General features: G+C 37.7%; 1 protein-coding gene across 1 annotated transcript in view; it reads left to right on the top strand.

Annotated features, from left to right (window-relative positions):
* Positions 1-19,162, top strand: part of GRM8 (glutamate metabotropic receptor 8) — a 755,100-nt gene that overhangs the window by 598,470 nt on the left and 137,468 nt on the right. Inside the window, exon 7 of the mRNA XM_042971356.1 lies at positions 13,818-13,954. Within this exon, the coding sequence (XP_042827290.1) occupies positions 13,818-13,954 (137 nt within the window). The remainder of the gene's footprint in view (positions 1-13,817; positions 13,955-19,162) is intronic.

Here is a 19,162-nt window from a genome sequence, read left to right as displayed (position 1 = left end):
AACACCTCTAATCACCATGGTAACATAGACAATTCACATCTATCACAGTGGCCTAATATACATTGACAGTTTGTGTAATTAGAGAAAGTCAAGTCCATTATACATAAATGATGTGGTATCCTTTCTTTAATTCAATACACAAATTATTGTCAAAAGTGAGTAGCCCTCTCCTAATTTGATATTTTATCCATTTTTTAAGCACTTAGACATCTGTTCCTATAGAGTTGTCTGTATTTGATTGGCTCATAGTAATTCTGCAAATATTAACAAAATATTAATTCTGAAATACATGGAAAGGTGGCACATTAATGATATTTCAAACTAAAACCTGAGATAAAAGAACAATTTGACACTGAGCAAGAAATGAAGTAGTGACTCATCTGGTAAGAGGTGAATTTTAGCCTTATTTTACTCCTCCAAAAAATCTTCATGATGAAAAACTGAATAAGCTTCTTGGCTTAAAAATATGTGATCCTAATCCCAGACAGTTATAGCTTATAAACTGGGAATTCTGACAGAAGTTTGACTAATATAAAATCTAAAAATATACAGAAAAGCTGCTTTGGAGAACTGGGTTGAGGCAATTCTGTATATGACCCATTTTGTTTGGGTACATAAACCTATAGGCAGGATTCATATTCCCCAAGGGCATAATAACAAGGCTAAGTATAGCATTCAGTTAATTCACAGAATTACACAACAGTTGAAGCCCTTTCAATAGACCCTTCCTTTAAACATATTTTTAAATGTGAATCTCTCCTTTTTCTTTTCTTTCATTCTTTTATCTATTACTTCTAGCTGTCCTTCCTTCTGTTCCCTTACTCCCTGTTTTCCTCCCTCTCTCTCTTCACTCTTTTTCTCTTTCTTCCTTTTGGCTCCCTGATTCATGATACATGCTCATTATTAATCTATGCAAGGTCCATTTTCATTTATTTAGTTAGTTGCTGGCTATTTCAAGGAATGTAATAAGCATTTATGAAAATACTGCCCTGCCCCCTGCCAAAGCTAGGATTTTGGCAAAAAGCTACACTCAAACATATATTCCCGTCACCAACTTATCCCACCCCCCCATCCCTCCTGGACAATCAATATTTCTACCTTTTAAAATGGGTTTGTCTTGCTTATATATTCCCAAATAGCACAAAATTTTAAGTTTTAATCATTTATACCTTTGTAAAATATATTTTTGGTACTTACTTTTTCCACTTAATATTATTTTGCCAAAATCCATCTATATTTATGATCGTCTCTGTAGTTCATTCATTTTGACTGTAGTATTATTTTCCATTGTGTGAATATTCCATATACCACAATTCATTCACTTTCTTGAGGGTATCTGGGGTGATTCCAGGTGAGTTCTACAAAACATTCAAGGAAGACATTATTACAATTTTATATAAACTCTTGCAGAGAATAGAGAAAAAGGGAATATTTTCTAGTTTATTCTCTGTGGCCAATATAAACCTGAAATCAAACTAAAAAGGACGTTCTAAGAAAAAAAATTACAGCTCCACCTCACTCATGAGTATGCATGTAAGGATTCTAAACAAAATATTAGCTGATTGAATTCAATGGTTTGGAAAAAAAAATTGAAATCAAGTTGTATCTGTACCAAGTTTCCATGACATAATATTGAATATATATACATGTAACTCATTACAATAACAAATTAAAAGAAAAAAAAGATTATCACAAAATATGCACAAAAGACATGCCTAACATTAAAAGTGCATTCATGATAAAATTATTAATACATTTATTATAATGAAAGGAAATGTCCTAAACTAATAAGACGCACCTATAAAATGCCTATATCAAACATAATCTTAAATGAGTAATGTGAGAAATATTCTTTAAAAAATGGGAGAAGTACGGGGCACCTGGGTGGCTCAGTTGGTTAAGCGTCTGACTCTGGCTCAGGTCATGACCTCAGGGTTCATAGGTTTGAGCCCCGCTTCATGCTCTGTGCAGACAGCTCAGAGCCTGGAGCCTGCTTCAAATTCTGTGTCTCCCTCTCACTCTGCCCCTCCCTCTCTCTCAATCTCCCTCTCTCTCTCAAAAATAAACATAAAAAAAAAAACCTCTTACCAAAAAAAAAAAAAAATTAGAAGTACAAGAATGTTCACTATTGTCACTTCATGTCAAAATTGTACTGAAGATCCCAGGTAGTGCAATAAGAAAAGGGTGGGGCAGAGTTGGAAGTATAAGAATTGTTAAGGGAACAAGGAAATTATAACTCTTTGCAAATAACATAATACTCCACCTAGAATTTTTTTTAATTTAGCTATAAATCCTTAGGTATAAGAACAGAGTTTTTCAGAGGTTTTTCAACCTTAAAACTATTTTAACATTTCGAACTGGATCGTTCTTGATTCTAGGTGGCTGTCCTGTGCCTTGTAGGATGTTTAGTAGCACCCCTCGTCTCTTCCAGCTGTCACCCGTAGCACCTCTCCTCCAACTGCAACAACCAAAAATGTCTCCAGACATTGCCAAATGCCTTCAGTTGAGAACCTCTGGGCTAGATAGGAGACTAATGCAGAAAAAAAAATCAGCTGCCTTATATATACTAACTGCAAAGCAGTAGATAATATAAATTTAGTAGTATCATAGAATATTAATTACATAGGAGATCTGCAAAAGATGGTTAAGTGCTATGAAAGGGAAATGATAAGGCTATGTTAAAATTTACAAAAGAAGACCGAAACAACTAAGAGACAACTCATGTTCATGGATAGGAAAATATTCTAGAGGTATTAAATTTCCCCCCGTTGATTTCTAGATTCCACATATTTTAACCAGAATTGTTCATGGAACTTAAGATGGTTCTAAATTGTATGCAGAGGAGATGTCAGAACACTTCTGAGAAGAGAGAATAAGGAGTGCCGACCCACCGCACCAGCATCAGTCTTATTATGAAACTTTAGTCATTTATATAGTATGATATCAGGTCAAGACAGACAGGTGAATTAATGGAGGAGGAGAGACGGACCAGAAAAAGACCCACTTCTCCATGTAACTTAGGTACATCCAGTCAATTGGAAAAGGAGAGTATTGCTAATAACTGATTATCAATATACGGGAAAAGTGACATTTCCAGCTTCACCCCACCAATCATCTATGGGTGGATTAACAATGCAAATGTGAGAAACAAAATTTTAAAAGTCTTAGTAGACATTCTTAAAAATTGACAAATTTGCAAACTTTGAATCTAGGTGGCAAAAGTATCTTTCTTTTCCAGAAACATTGGACTAGACAGTCAGAGACCTCCTCCTAGCACAGCAAATTTGAACAGGCAGGACTGTATGTACTCAAAAACTTCTCTTTCATAAATGTCTTCATCACTGTTAGAGATACAATGATTAATTAATAACATAATGGAATTTATGTGTACAAATAAGTATATATAAGGTATTAAATACTCCTGAAAAGAAACAATAAAGATCTTCAGTTGCTCAAGGTAAAGAAAGGTTTTCTGTGTCAGAATGAAAATATACTGAATTCAGAATATTGCAATACACTGGTTTGTTCCCAAATTCCCCTTAAGATGCATTTATCTTGCCTAATTATTAATTATCCTTTTCATCTTTTCCCTTTAATCAAACGTTTGATATTTTAATAGTTTCTGGCCACTTTTTTTTTTAAGAGATTTTATTTAAACTTCCTAATTTATCTGCTTCCCTGAGGTGAGTATCTCTAAATAATGGATCTTTTCTTATTTTGAAAGTTCAATAAGCTTATTTGAAGACTACCAAAGCAATTATAGATTGTATTTCTATTTCTCAAATAGTGTTCATTAATGATAATGACACTTTGCATTCTTAAAGCACCTTTAATGCAAGGATCTTAAAGACATTTCCACAAGAGAAAGTGCCGTTGTCAGTTTAATTTCTTAATGAAAAATCAAGAAGGAAGGTTTGGCTGAGAGACTTAGAAATGCTATTCAGCCATGTTTCTTGTCCCATTTATTTCATACACCAAAATAATTAGTTAAAGAAAATAATTTTCAACACAAAAAATTGAAAGTAGGCATGTATTTTTCATACTTTTCTATTTAGTTTTTATGAAAACATCCAATTGAGTGAGTACTTTAGCCGAGGTAAATGAACATGGAGGCTATACAGTGAAAATCTGGAGTATGGCTACACGTCCTGGATTCCACCTTAATATTACACATGTGCACACTGCATTGATCAATATTAACTCTAAAGGAGAATCTGAAACAAGTTACTCATCCATGCCAATATCTTTGATATTCAGTTGTAAAAATCTGTATTGTCCTTAAAGCTTTTGTAGTGATATGAATGGAAGCATTTATTTCCACATTTAACATAGCATTAGTTATTCATTTACTAACTATTGACTGATAACCCACTTTTCTAGAAATGGTATATTTATAATTGCTATAAGAAATAGACTCACACACTGTAATGGCTCAAGGAGAGAGGTGTGTTTTTTAGCTGGATGAATGGGTTACTAGTGCAGACCTTCTCCAAGAACCCGTGCAGGAATCCAGGCTGTTGCAAGCTCTGCCATCTTCAAGCTGTAGCTTTCCCGGTTGCCCGGCATGGTATTTCCATTCTAGCCAGTCAGAGGGTGAAAAGATCATAGAAGACCACTCCAGAGGCTTTTAATGAGAGGCCAGAAGTATCACTTGTGTTCACGTTCCATTGGCTGGAGCTAATCATTTGGCCATACCTAACTACAGGGAAGAGTGGAAATGTAGCCAAGCTATGTTCCCAAGAAAAAGAGAAACTGGATGTGGGCGCTCAGCCAACAGTCTGTGCTACACATATAGCAGTGAATATAATGTAAAAATGCTCCACAATCATGAAGCTTACAATCTAACAATATGTAAGTTAAACAAACCACATGTTTATGATATTTGTAAGAGCTTTGAAGGAAATAATGTGTGTAAGAGTGAGTGATAGGGAGAGGAAACAGGCTAATTGGGGTGTGGTGATCTGACAGAACATCTTGATGTGATATTTGATCTGGGATATAAATGATGAGAAGGAACCAGTCGTGTAAAGATTCAAGTGGGAATAATATTGGAGAGAGAGAAAAAGAGAGAGGGAGAGAGAAAGAGAGGAAACACAAAAGTCCCGAACTAAAGCAAACTTCATGTGTTTGGACAGAAAACCCAGTGTGGATGAAGTATAGAAGTGAGTAAGATTGGAGAAATAATAAGGCCTTCAAAGCCATGGTAAACATTTTGTGTTATACTCTAAGTGAAATGGGAAGCCACTACATGATTTTAAGAGGAGCTATATGATATGATTTGTGTTTCAGAATATCATCACTCTGGCTGCCAGGCAGAGACTGGGTTGTTTGAAATCCTGGATATGTTTTGGAGATAGAACCTGTTAAGCTTTTGTTTGTTTTTACTACCAAAGCATTTTGGATCTTATTTTAGGATTTTATCTCCAGATCTGGCATCCACTGAGCCAGACTTTGGTAGATCCATGCCTCTTTAGGGGAGAAAGTAGTCAAGGGGGTTCAGTTTAGTTCAAGTGGAGGCGAGCAGGGTTCAGTGCATTTGAAGTTGAAATGGAGATCAGAAGAGTTCAGCAGTGTACTTCTCCAAAGCTTCGAGGGTTAGGGCAATGCCTGCTGAAATGACTTGTCTTTTAAAACTCTCCTGTTTGATATGGATGGGTATGGAACACTTGAAATATGACTAGTCTGAATTACAATGATCTGTAGGTATAAGGTATACACAGAGTTTTGATGATTTGCTATGTAAAAAAATGTGAAATACCTCATTAATATTCTTTATATTGGTTACATTTTGACATCATATTATTTTGCATATATTGGGTTACACGAAATGTATGACTGAAAATAACCTCATCATTTTTCTTCTACTTTTTTAAAACTTCTTTAAAGAACAGCTTTAGATTTCCAGAAACACTGGGCAGATAGTATAGATGGTTCTCCTATTTCAGCCCCCTATACACAGTTGCTCCAATTATTATTATTTTATTATTATTATTATTATTATTTGTTTTTGAGACAGAGACAGAGAGAGACAGAGCATGAGTGGGGAAGGGGTGAAGAGAGAGGGAGACACAGAATCCGAAGCAGGCTCCAGGCTCTGAGCTGTCAGCACAGAGCCCGATGTGGGGCTCGTGAACTGCGAGATCATGACCTGAGCCGAAGTCGAATGCTCAACCGACTGAGCCACCCAGAGGCCCCCAGTTTCTCCAATTATTAACATTTTGTATTAGTATTGTACATTTGTTACAATTAATAAACCACTAATGATACATTGTTATTAATGAGAGCCCATACATTCATTCTTTCTGTTTTGCAGTTAGGTAAGGGTTTTAACTTAGGTTTTGGCTTGATTGAATAGATGGGCAGTTGTTAGCTACTTACTAGGAGAGGAAAGACTGTGAAGGATATGTTTGGATGAAAAAGAATTAAATGTGTCTAGATGCATGAAGTTTAGGATTATTATCAAACAATCAATGGAGTTGGATAAGTCTGCAGTCAGGGATAGATGTATAAATTTGAGACTCATCAGTGGAGGTATGAGGTTAAATTTCAAATTAAAATGATGTGAAGGGGTGCCTCGGTAGCTCAGTCAGTTAAGCATCAGACTCTTGATTTCGGCTGAGGCCATGATCTCATCGTTCCTGAGATTGAGCCCAACGTCCGGCCCTGTGCTGACAGTGCGGAGTTCTTGGGAGTTCTCTCTCTCTCTCTCTCTCTCTCTCTCTCTCTCTCTCTCTCTCTCAAAATAAATAAATAAACTTAAAAAATGGTGTGAAAAGTTAGCAGGAAATAAGACAATGGAGAGAGTGAGGACAACTCAGCTAAAAATTTCTGTTTTACAGTTAAGGAGAGTGGATAAATGAGGCAATAACGTCAATAATGGAGTTTTTGCTTGCCTTTTTTTTTTTTTTTAAGATGAGAGCTATTAGAACTCATTTGTAAACTGAATGGAATACTATGGACAGTCTAAATCTGTTGATGTCAAAGGAAGAGAAGATATCTGTGTACGTGAAGGTGCATGGAGAGTGAGCCGTGAGGTCCTTGCACCAGGAGCAGGGCATGCCTGTGACTGGAGGGATGTGTCCTCAGTAGGAGGGAGGTTAATATGAGTGTAGATGCAGGTACCTCATAGGTTTTGTGGCGGAGTTATGAGGGAGTTTTTGTCTGACTGCTGCTTTTCCTCAGTGAGAAAGTATGAGACCAGCTGAAGTGACAGGGGGAGGGAGGTGTTGGGTATGGGAGGCATGAAACAGTCTGTCATCCAGAGCAGGGAGGTGGACTCACTGGCAAAGTGTGGAAGGATTGCAGAACAATGTTGACTGCACACTTCGGATCTGAGGTCATGAATTTTTTTTTTAATTTTTTTTAATGTTTATTTTATTATTTTTGAGACAGAGAGAGACAGAGCATGAATGGGGGAGGGGCAGAGAGAGAGGGAGACACAGAATCGGAAGCAGGCTCCAGGCTCTGAGCCATCAGCCCAGAGCCGGACGCGGGGCTCGAACTCACGGACCGCGAGATCGTGACCTGAGCCGAAGTCAGACGCTTAACCGACTGAGCCACCCAGGCGCCCCGAGAGGTCATGAATTTAAAGTAAGACCAGACAGCAGGCTGGGACTAGATGAAGCAAGTGAGGTGCCTAATGTGCAGCATTTAGGGAGGCACTCACTCTCATAGTTGTGCTTGAGGCACCTGACCTGCCTCAGTCTAGTCGTGGCCTTGCCAGACATTAAAGCTTTATGATTTTCTCAAACAATATTCAGCTGCTTGAATATAGGCGAAGAAGTTATACAATTGAGTTCAATCATGATTGTGATTTGGCAGAGGAATAAAATTGGTTGGAAGGAGATCATAGAACCTGTGTGAGAATAAGAAGGAAGGGAAACTATCATGGGGGGGGAGTGTAATGACAAATTGGGTTGATAAATGAATCAATAAATTTAGGGGATCATAGAATTGTCACAGTGGGGGTGGAAGGTGGTATCCAGGGAGTGAAAGTTGGGAGATGATGCAGTTCCTGGCAAGGACAACTTGTAGACTGTGATCATGATAGCAAGTGGTGAGATACATGACAGGGATGACCACTGGAAGTGAGGAATGCCTCCGCTAATGCAGAGGCCAGCATGTTGAGTCATCCAGGTGGATGATGAGACCACCAAGAATGATAACAAGAATAGGGATGGAAAAGGATACGGAAAAGGAAAAAGTCAGATGCTAAAGTCTTCAATGAATAAAGGCTGACTACTAATTGATATATGTAAGAGTAATATGACTGATTCCTAAATAATTAACATATAATATGATTCTAATTCAAAGGCATAGGTCTGTTTATTGATTGTAATAAATACTTGATAAAATAAATCGGATAAAGAAAAGGTGAGCATGAATAATTGAGATTCTGTTGAAAATTGCTATTTCCTATGGCATTTTGGTCAATGACTTAAGTCTTACATATGCATTCTTTTAAGGGAGCCAAAGCTCACTAAATCAACTGATTTCATTTTTCACTTTCTCATTTTTTTCGTGCTTACCCGGTAGTGTAGGTTGTTATGAGAAGGAAAATGGATAAAGTTTTGTAGCAAGAGGGAGGAAGGAAAGTAATAAACATGACAATAAGCTGAGTGGCTTACACTTATAAATATATTTATAATATTTGCCCATAAAGACGAATGAATTATTCTTGCATTGCATTTGGCATTGTGGAAATAAGCTAATGTAGATCAAGGAAGCATAAGTGTAGGCAAAGGAACGGATAATGATGATGATGGCTTCCATTTATTGCACACCTATCGTGTGCCAGCCACGCATTAAGTGCTTTACATACATCATCTCATGTAACCCTCGTAATAACACAGGGAGGTGGAGGTTATTATGCTCCCTTGATGGTTGAGAAAACAGATTTAGTGAGGGTAACTTGCCCGGATCACGCAGGTAATTGGCAGAGCCAGAAATCAAACTCAGTCCCCAAATCCCAAGCTTATAGTCTTCCCCAGAACAATGTTCAACAGAGCCAACATTTGCAAATAAAATCTTCATTGGATGTATCATTTTTTTACTACAAAAACATATCGAAGTGCTTGATATGCCTAGTAATAAAAATAGATAGTTTTTTCCAATGCATTTCTTATTGAGCAGAAAATATTCCAGGAGATATATAGACTCTGAGAGTGGTACCTGACAAGTAAAAGTTACCTCACAGCTCCACATTGTTTGTTTCCATTTCTCTGCTAGTGCACATCACTTAAGAAGTTTTTTAAAAAATTAATACACTTAATATTTTCTGAAATAACTAAGTCTAGGGGATGAAGTCTGGGAGATATATATCTAAATACATGTATATCTAAATATATTTCTTACCTGTGTTGTTGGTAAATCATAATAAAGTGATCGATGTATTGAGATCAATGTATTTGTCATTTAAAATTTTCTTCTGGACAAAATGCCAGCTGTTTCAGGGGTGGTCGGATTCATACAAAGGATATTTTAAATTTCTTCTTATAGAAATTAGTAAACAGCATGGCCCCTTGTAGCTATCAAAGGTGTTGTTGGTTACATAAACCACAGAACCAGGGTAATCATTTGAGACGAGCCAATGTGTAATGGAATCATTCTTTCTGTGAAAGGGTTGAAGTAATTCAACTGCAAGCCTAGCCCCAGATCAGAAATAGATTAGTAGAACAAGTTACAAGAGTGGTTTCTAACATCAGACTGATAACAATGTGAAAGGGACTCATTTGGCCCCTTCCTTAGTGACTATAAAAGATGAGAAGTGACATGCATGCATTTCATAATGTTATGGAGAGAGTAAGTATGGATTTACTTGGGATCATTAGTGAGGGTCTGATTTATGCTTTACTCTAATTTATTGATTGCTCACTCAGTATGAAGCACTATATTTGGTTCAGAGCCTACAAAGATTAGAGATACACTCTGCCTTTGTTAAGGAGACCTCCTTTGTAAGGAAGGCAGAGGGTCTACCCAGTGTTGTGCACATAATAGGCTCTCAGTAAATATATGTCGAATAAATGTTTTGAGTGGGTATAAGGGTGAATAGTAAAAGTGTGTGGAGTGTAGCGAGTGATATGTTAGAGCAGGGATAGCATGCAAAGAGGCACTTGGGCTTTTGCTCCAGGTTTAGAAGATCAAGCTTCTTTAGGTGTGACCTTTGAGCCACATCTTGGAAGGAATTATATAGAGAAGGTATAGGAGGAAGGAGGAAGTGAATTTATGAATAAAAACGTGTACAAAGACAGGATGGTAAGAAGGAGCATGGTGAATTTAGAGAACTGGGTTTTAGGTATAGGTGGCATTCTGCTGAAAGAGGAGAACTAGTGGAGCACCCAGGTAGCACAGTCAGTTAAGCGTCCAACTCTTGACCTTGGCTCAGGTCATGATCTCGTGGTTTGTGAGTTCAGCCCCACGTCAGGCTCTGCGCTGGTGGTGCAGAGACTGCTTGGGATTCTATCGCTCCTTCTCTCTGACTCTCTCTCTCTCTCTCAAAATAAATAAATGAACTTAAAAATCTTTTAAAAAAGAAAAAGGAGAATGAAGATTAGTGAGGGTGACTTGAGGAAAGCCATATATGATCACTGAGAAGTTCCTATGTTTTCATATGGGCACTGGATCTCATACACAGCATTGCCATAAAACCATAGAGGAGATAATAATTAATACTTATATAATACTGTGTACTAAATATTTTACATATTTTAACTCACTTAATCGGCATATAGTCCTCTGAGATAGGAAGTACTATTAGCCATTTTAAAAATGAGATACATGAAATACAGGGAAATTAAGTAACTTACCTGAGATCATACATCTAATTAATAAGTGACGGAGCTGAGGTTTGAACTCAGTGACCTGGCTCCAAACCCAGCACTCCTAGCCATTTTAGTATATTACCTCTTAATACAATGTCAAGTTCAGTGTGGGTTGTTGTTAATGGTATTTGAAGTATTTCAGTTAGTCAATTATTATTTTTGTGATAATGCAGCTCTCATTTATTTGCTTTCTGATAGACTTTCTCAGGTTGGAGAAAAGAGATGTAGAAACAGCTGACGTACCAGGAATTATATGCAACTCAGAGTACATTCATGAGAACGTGTTACATGAGTGGCTTCCTTCTACCTTTGGTATCATCATGGTTAAAAAGATTGGGACTGCTGTTGTAGAAGATTGGAGGTCATTCAGTAAGGGGTGTAACATTGGGGATTTTAGTTAGAGAAGTCAAATAGTCCTTTATTCATGAAGAATACGGCATGATAACTTTTTGACGTGGTATGTAGATGTCAGGAATTGTTGATGACGTTAGTGAGAAATCCATACAGATATGTATTTTTCCATCCAGGAATCTCTTTCCCATATGAATTTCCATTATCCTCTGTCTAGATATCACTTAAAGAATTTTCAGCATCCTATCTATTCCTCTGCTTTGGTGCATACTGGAAATACTGACGGGGTGAATAGTAATCGTAATAATAGTACATTACCCCATGCATTGTTCTGTGCACTTGACAGGTATTTGTTCATTTAATTCTTACAACACCTCTATGAGAAAAGTGTCACTATCACCTCCATTTTTCAGGTGAGGACACCAGGATTTAAGGGTTAACCTGCTCAAGGTCACTAGGAGTTCTGTTCTGGTGACTTGAGGTCACTGGGAGTTCTGTTTTGGTGAGGCATGGCAAATGGGTTTCTGCTTGAGTGTCTAAGGAGTAGCTAAGATAGTACCAGTTGATTGGACAGCTCCCATTTTATTCCCCAATTCGTCATTTCTTTCTTGATTTATATATAAAGCCATTTCCCATATGAATTAATAATAATAATTTAAATGCATACAGCTCTTCTAGGACTTCAACACATGCTCATGTTCATTGTTAAGTCCCCACGTGACACTGAATAGAAAGAGAGATACAAAGTCTTGGAAATAAATGGGGAGGTGGAGTTCGCATGGTCATGTAGCTCTTGACTCTCAGACTAGTGCTCTCTCCTCCATGCTCTACCATCTCTTGTGGCCTTAGCAGTTTTGCAGATGCTAGGTATCTGTGATCCTATCAGAGATTTCATGCTGTGTCCAATTTTATAAACATTCCAGATAACAGGAAATTGGACATCTCTCCATTAAATACTTGGAAAGTACCCTAATGGCTGCTGTGTGACTGTGGTTGTATTTATTTGCAACTTATTGTCTTAAGTCACCGATGTTGTTTGATAAGTTAAATGTTTTAGAATTTTGTGATTACTGGCATTTGTTAAAAATTCTGCAGGTAAAGAACTCATTATAGAATGGGAGCGTAGAGAGTTGATATATGTAATTATTCGTAGTGTATATTTTGGGAGAGAATAGGAAAAGAGATAGCGAGAAGGAGACACTTTCTAGCACAGCATAGAAATTAAATCCAATATGCTATGACAAGCAAATCAGGGAGAGAAGACAGGCACAAAGAAAAGGGATCGGTGTTAGGTGAATTTGTTGAGATAGCAACGAGTAATCCAACAAGGTAAAGCAGGGAAATGGGCGAAGCTAAAAGCTGTTACAGAACAGGAAGTTCTATTCAGATTGTGAGGCTACGCAGAATAAGACATGGCAGTAGCAATCCCTTTCTACTGTTTTTTTTAAATACTTATTTATTTATTTTGAGAGAGAGAGAGAGAGAGAGAGAGCTAGAGAGAGCATGAGCAGGGGAGGGGGAGAAAGAGGAGGAGAGAGAGAATTCCAAGCAGGCTCTGTGCTGCCAGGGCAGAGACCCAGGTGTGGCTCAATCTCACGAACCATGAGATCATGACTGGAGCCGAAACCAAGAGTCGGTTGCTTAACTGACTCACCTGCCCAGACGCCCCACCTTTCTCCTCTTAAAACCTGTGATTATGGGGCGCCTGGGTGGCTCAGTCGGTTAAGCGTCCGACTTCGGCTCAGGTCACGATCTCGCAGTCCGCGGGCTCTGGGCTGATGGCTCGGAGCCTGGAGCCTGCTTCTGATTTTGTGTTTCCCTCTCTCTCTGCCCCTCCCTCATTCATGCTGTGTCTCTCTCTGTCTGAAAAATAAATAAACGTTAAAAAAAAACAAACCTGTGATTATGTAACACTTAATAAGTGGAAAAGGAAAAGTGAGCAGAAGCTATTAAGAGAAAAGTTGAAAGCTTCTTAGAGAAACGAGAGTTTAGAATATACTTGATCTCTTAAGTCCTGCTACCCTGCCCCAGTGAATTGGGGGAACTTTTACGATCCAGGACTTGCCAGCCATCACTGTCTTGCCCATTGAGAGGTTCCCAACGATGGCCCACACTGATATACTCTTGGGCAGAGGTAGCAGAAGCAGAAGCTTAGAAGAGAAATTGAACGGGGAACTGCTTCCGAGTGGAGTTCAGGCCAGACTGAAGCAAAACTCCAGGGAATTTGGCTAGGACGTTTTCCTGCCAGAGTTTGAGTTGCTGTTTGTAGTTCATGTTATATAGTAGGTGTTATGCTTCAGGACATTTACACTCTTCTCTATTGACTGTCATTCTCTGTAGCGAGGATGGAATATTCAGCCTATCAACTTCTATTTATTTAACTGTTATGTACATTGCCTAACTTGGATACTCACCATTTACTTTCTAATGTGCATAATAAAGCATGTCTTCTCCCTGTATGTACGTCTGGGCTTCTTTTTGTGTAGAAGATATTATGCTATCAAGAATGACCTTGTATGGATTACAATCTTCGTATCTCTTACTACACACAATATATTTTTATCTACCATTCTTTCTTAGAGAAAAATAAGCTCAGTGGGCTATCTTACTCAAACTTTATTAACATTGTTTTCTAAACATTTATAGGTAGTGCTGGGACACCTGTCACTTTTAATGAAAATGGAGATGCTCCTGGACGTTATGATATCTTCCAGTATCAAATAACCAACAAAAGTGCAGAATACAAAATCATTGGGCACTGGACCAATCAGCTTCATCTAAAAGTAAGTATCAATATAAATTTGCATTAATGGATATAATTCTCAGATAGTCAGGCTTTATTTTTAAGTTTATAATACAAATTTTGTTAGAATTGATTCTTATAATTAAGTTTTCAGAAAATGTGTGATTTTATCCTTCCTTCAACTTTGAAATGTTATGGAAAATCTTAAATGTCTATAGAGAAATCTAGTATCTATAGGGATTTAATGAAAGATCTCATTTCCTTTTAAGTGACTGTATTAGGGAAATTTTGTCCTTTTTTGAAAGACTCACTTGTTTACGTGTTGGTACACTCTGTGTGTGTGTGTGTGTGTGTGTGTGTGTGTGTGTGTGTGTGTGTGTGTGTGTTGTGGTGGGGAGGAATGACAGTGTGCCATGAATAAGTTTAGGCTTAAAAATAAGTGTATTTTACCTTTGCCACATCAGATATTGAGAGCTTATGATCATGTCTGATTGATGGAAGTGAATCATGACCTATATTTACATTACCTCTTTGAATAACAACATCAGAGAAAGTTAATGTACCTACAGGTGATGGTCAGATCCTTTAACAGCCTTTTGGGCTGCCTGCTGTCCCTACCTACCTGGTGTGCTATCAAGGCCCAATGCCCACAGATTTGGCATTTCCTAGAAGTGGCCATGTGAGGAAAACTTGAAGAACTCAGCTTAAGCAGGGTCCCAGGGCCTGGGGGTGGTGCCCAAGGTGGCTGGGCATTTGCCTGCCCTGGTGTCACCAACACCGGGGGCTCTGTCTCCTCCTGCTGGGTCTGGTGGGGATCTGGTGGGGGCAGCGTGCAGGATGGCTGTGGGGTGCAGGAGCTTCATCAGTTTTGCCTGGCTGGTGGCAGCCCTTCAGAGGGGCTTTCCTAGGGGAAGGTCTGCGGGGACATTGGAGAGAGCTATGTGGTGCCAGCACCCGCCAAATATAAGGGGCTCTGGAGCAGGAAGCCAATCCTGAACCTGAGAGATAAGGGGGGCCCAGAAAGGGAGCAGGACTGTTAGTGGCTGCATGGGGAGGGTGTTGGGGTGATTGGAATAGCATCTGTTTACCACTAGGTAAAGAATTATTTCACATTTTAACAGGCATGATGTGATAGCAGTGCATTGGCTTCTTCCAGTATAGAGAAATAAGAAACGTGCCCTATAGTCTCAGCTAAGGATTGGCATTCATTCATTCAGCATGTCTTTGACAACTGTAATATAGGACTATTTACAGGGACTTAGCGTTTCCTCTGTAGACAGTCAGGGGATTTGTAAATGCCTCAAATAAACTAGAAACATATTTATGTACTGTCTTATTGTTCTAATATGTATTTCATTCTTTCCCATAATGAAAGTATCTCTTCTTGATCCTCAAAGCCATCATAACACTGTGAGAATTGAGTTTATTTCCTAAATGAACAATTAAGTTCATTTCCTAGCTATCCCTTTTCCTAGCTAGAAGGTAAAAGCTTATGATGTACACGAGGGTGGAGATCATTCTTGTCTATATGTGTGTAACGTGTTCACATGTGTTTTCTTGTGTTTGAACCCACTCAAAAGACATCGAGTTGGTAATTTTTAATACAGCTTTTTACTTCTGTATCTCCAAAGAGAGCTCCTTAAGTGGCATGCTTATGCAGCATCAGTCACCAAAGTTTTCAAAAAGGAAGCAGATGATGAGAAATAATAAAACTAGGATATTTATGATCTACTGTCTCTGAAATGACTTCCTGATAATTATCATGGTTCAGCTATCAATAATGCACAAAGACAGCTTATATTTCTAACTATTGTTGTGCTTTGTAAGACCACGTATCTGCAGTTAACTACATGCAGCAGCCTGAAGAAACCTTATCTACTGTTCCGTAACCCAAATTAACATATATTGAAGCATAGTTTTTATAAGTCTACAAGTCATTAATGCCAATCTGAAAATCAATAGATTTTTGTCAAAAGGTCTTTTGAAAGTAAACCTATGTGAAACAAAATAATTAAACATGACAAAGAAAATTTGATATGGGTTAAAATAGGTTAGCTACTTTTTATCTGATATTTATTAATGTTAAACTGCCTATTACATTCTTATGACTAAGGTTGTACATAGCAAAGTTCAATGGTTGAAAAATATGTCCACTATACTAAGATACCTAAAACATTTACACAAAAAGTATATATACACACACATCTCTCTATATGTGCATGATATATTTGTTATAAAACTTCATATTGAATCTCAAGCTGTTCTTTAATGTACATTTAACAGTGCATGAGAGTTTTATGTTTATTATTGTGTAACTTCATAAAATATATCAAAACAATTTGTAAGAGTTATTTCTTATACATGATTATGACCATTTATAACTAGATAGGAGTACCAGCTTTACTGAAACAGAGAGAATGTATCTCTGAGAAGAAAAGTAAGTAAATTAGACTGTGGGGAGAGGTTGTAAGTCAGGGTTGACTTCTGGAGTATAGCAGGACAAATTTTTTCCCCTTGGATCAGTGACCTGTTTGAAGGCCGAGTAGGGGGTGCTTGGAAAGTGACCAGTTTATTAAAGTCCTGCTTGGACATTAGTCAAGGCATCAAACAAATGCTTTGCTTCAGTTTTATCATCTGTAAAATGAACACATTAGTAGCCCCTGTTTTGTATGGCTGTAATAAGAATTTAATGAAATAATATAATGAAGCATTTAGTCCAGGACTTGGCACACATGCAATCCATAAACATTACCTATGCTTAATCCACTGTCTCATGATTCTGCATGGCCAGTGGGAGATATGGTAATCGATGTGAGTAAAACACTGCTCATTACAGAGGCACTTGAATTTGCTTTAGAAAGTTATGAGAGAATCTCTTCATCAAAATGCTGACCATTTGTCTCCATAGCCCAGTGTTTCTTCTTATCTTTATTATTGGCCTTAATACTTTAGAAAATCTATCTACACTTAAAAAGTAACCTTTAAGTGAGATAAATACAAATTTTCTATATGGTAGCATATGGCCAGGTAATGTCAGCTAAGCAATTGTTTTTTGAATGGACTTGATAAATTCATTCTGTGCACATACACTGGGCTAAGTTTTGGGACTAGAGTGAATATGTAGTTCTCAGGGTGCTCATAGCCTGGAAGGATAGACCAGCACTCAAACCAACAATGCCAGCGTAGTGAGGCAGGTGCATGGATGAAGGTGTGTGCAGTGTCTCCAAGCAGCAGCCCAGAGAGACTTTCCTAACCCGGCCTGGCTGCCGATGACGGTTGTGTTGAGGGCCAGGGGAGGATACTCTCCCCTGTGTCCTCCCATCTCTCCTTAATCTGTTAAACCAGATTTACAGTAGATTTTACACTCTGAGCGGTAAGCATTTATCAGTCAGTTATTGGATGGAATTCTGCTCCAAAGAGCCAGTTTTTCTGGCTGAATTCAACCACGGGATGATTTTGTACACAGCCTGTGTACGATGAAGCATGTATGAATGTGACAGATTTGCCCTGAATGTACCTTAGTGGAGTGAAAGAATTTTTTAAACAAGTAGGTTATTTTTTTTTCTTTTTCCTGGAAAATTATGAGGTGTTTTATTTCCTCAAAAGCATTGTCTTTATTGTTCCAAATATTATTGCTTCTTTTTCTTTATGATGGAACTAACATATGTTCTTAATGTAGCAACTACAATCAGCTAGCACAATTGTTTAGTTTGATTTAGGCTTTCTATTCAGTTGCCTCAGTCCGTGCGTGAAGGGCGTGTTGTCTGAGAACGAATTTGAACAATTAGGTCTCTCCATTTTGTTAGACTGAATGTCTCAAGAGGCAGGTGGTCCTTATTAGTGTTTACAAAACATATTGTAACCTCGAGGTTCCGAGTAAACAGCAGAGCCTGAACTGCGGGGAGAACAGCCATATGCTGCTGTAAGTCCATGGGGAGAAGGTATATGGAGGTTAATGGATGTACCTAAAATAACTCTAACTCAGGGCTCACTTTTTTATACTTCCAACCAGAGCTTACTGGTTTTTATTTATTTTTTTATTGTTTATTTTTTGATTATGGTGGGAATGAGGCAGATGGTTTTGCTTGTTTTATTGTTCTGTTTTCTTCTGTTTTTATTCAGTTAAATAATTTGGGGATAAATAATAGTAGTAAAGGATAGCAACTCTATAAGAGTGTCTCAACCACAATTGTTAGTGGCACAGTGTCAATTGGGGAGGGTGATTTGAAGAATGGCTTCATTGACACTGATTTAATTTTGAATGGGTCACTCCATAGAAGAAAGTAACTCTTCACAAGGCACTGAATCCTGAACCTCAGTTATCTCATCTGTTAAGTGGGGATAATAAATAGGCATTATGAAGACTGAATGCATTAGAATATAGTGGTGAAGAACGAGACTTCAAAGTCAGAAAAAGGTTTGAATTCCAACCTTCCATTCATGAGTCTTAGAGCCCTGCGCATGTTATTTTAGCTCTTTTGGTCTCAGATTCTTCATCTGCATGGAAACAATCATAACTACTTCACAGAGTTCTTGAGATAATCAAAGGATTAATCACATACACAAAGATCGTAGAACACTGCTTGCCACAAAGTCAATGTTAAGTGAATATGGTAATCATAATTTGTTTTGTTTTGCCACAATAACTAGTCTACTACTGAGGACCTATAGTTTCAATCTAAAATTCCATACATGCAAAGTCTCTTTTGACTTTATTTTGATGTTTTGAGTAGGGATTAACTTAAAAAGAAGTACATACACCATGATAACTTTTCTGTGCCTGTACAATAAATCCAAAATGTTTACTTTAGTATTAAAGAAATGGGCTGCATGCTTTGGGGACAACCAGAAACTTGAGCAAAATTTTTGGTGTTTAGCCCAATTAAATCTGTCTTTCCTATGGACATGTACTATATATCATTTATAACATAATATTTTAATTTAAATATATTTTAATATAATATTTAATTATATGTATGTCTATTTGCCTGTAGATGGTTAGTCAGTTACATGCTGTACTGGAGTTTCCTCCACTTTCTTGGAATACAGATAGAAAGAATTCCTCAGTGTCCTCATTTGCCTTGTAGGTATGCTGTTTTGGATAAACATTACAAGTTTTTAACCAAAACCGTTAGATTCATTAAATAGAGGAACAGCTTTTCTATAGTGAAGGATATTGAAATAGTCTTGAAGTAAAGATGGATTGAATGGAGTTGGAACAGTGTTTGAGGGGAGACTTGACCCTTTA

This window comes from Panthera tigris, chromosome A2, assembly GCF_018350195.1.
Source record: "Panthera tigris isolate Pti1 chromosome A2, P.tigris_Pti1_mat1.1, whole genome shotgun sequence".
In the NCBI taxonomy this organism is placed as follows: domain Eukaryota; kingdom Metazoa; phylum Chordata; class Mammalia; order Carnivora; family Felidae; genus Panthera; species Panthera tigris.
This window is presented reverse-complemented; position numbering and strand designations above follow the sequence as displayed.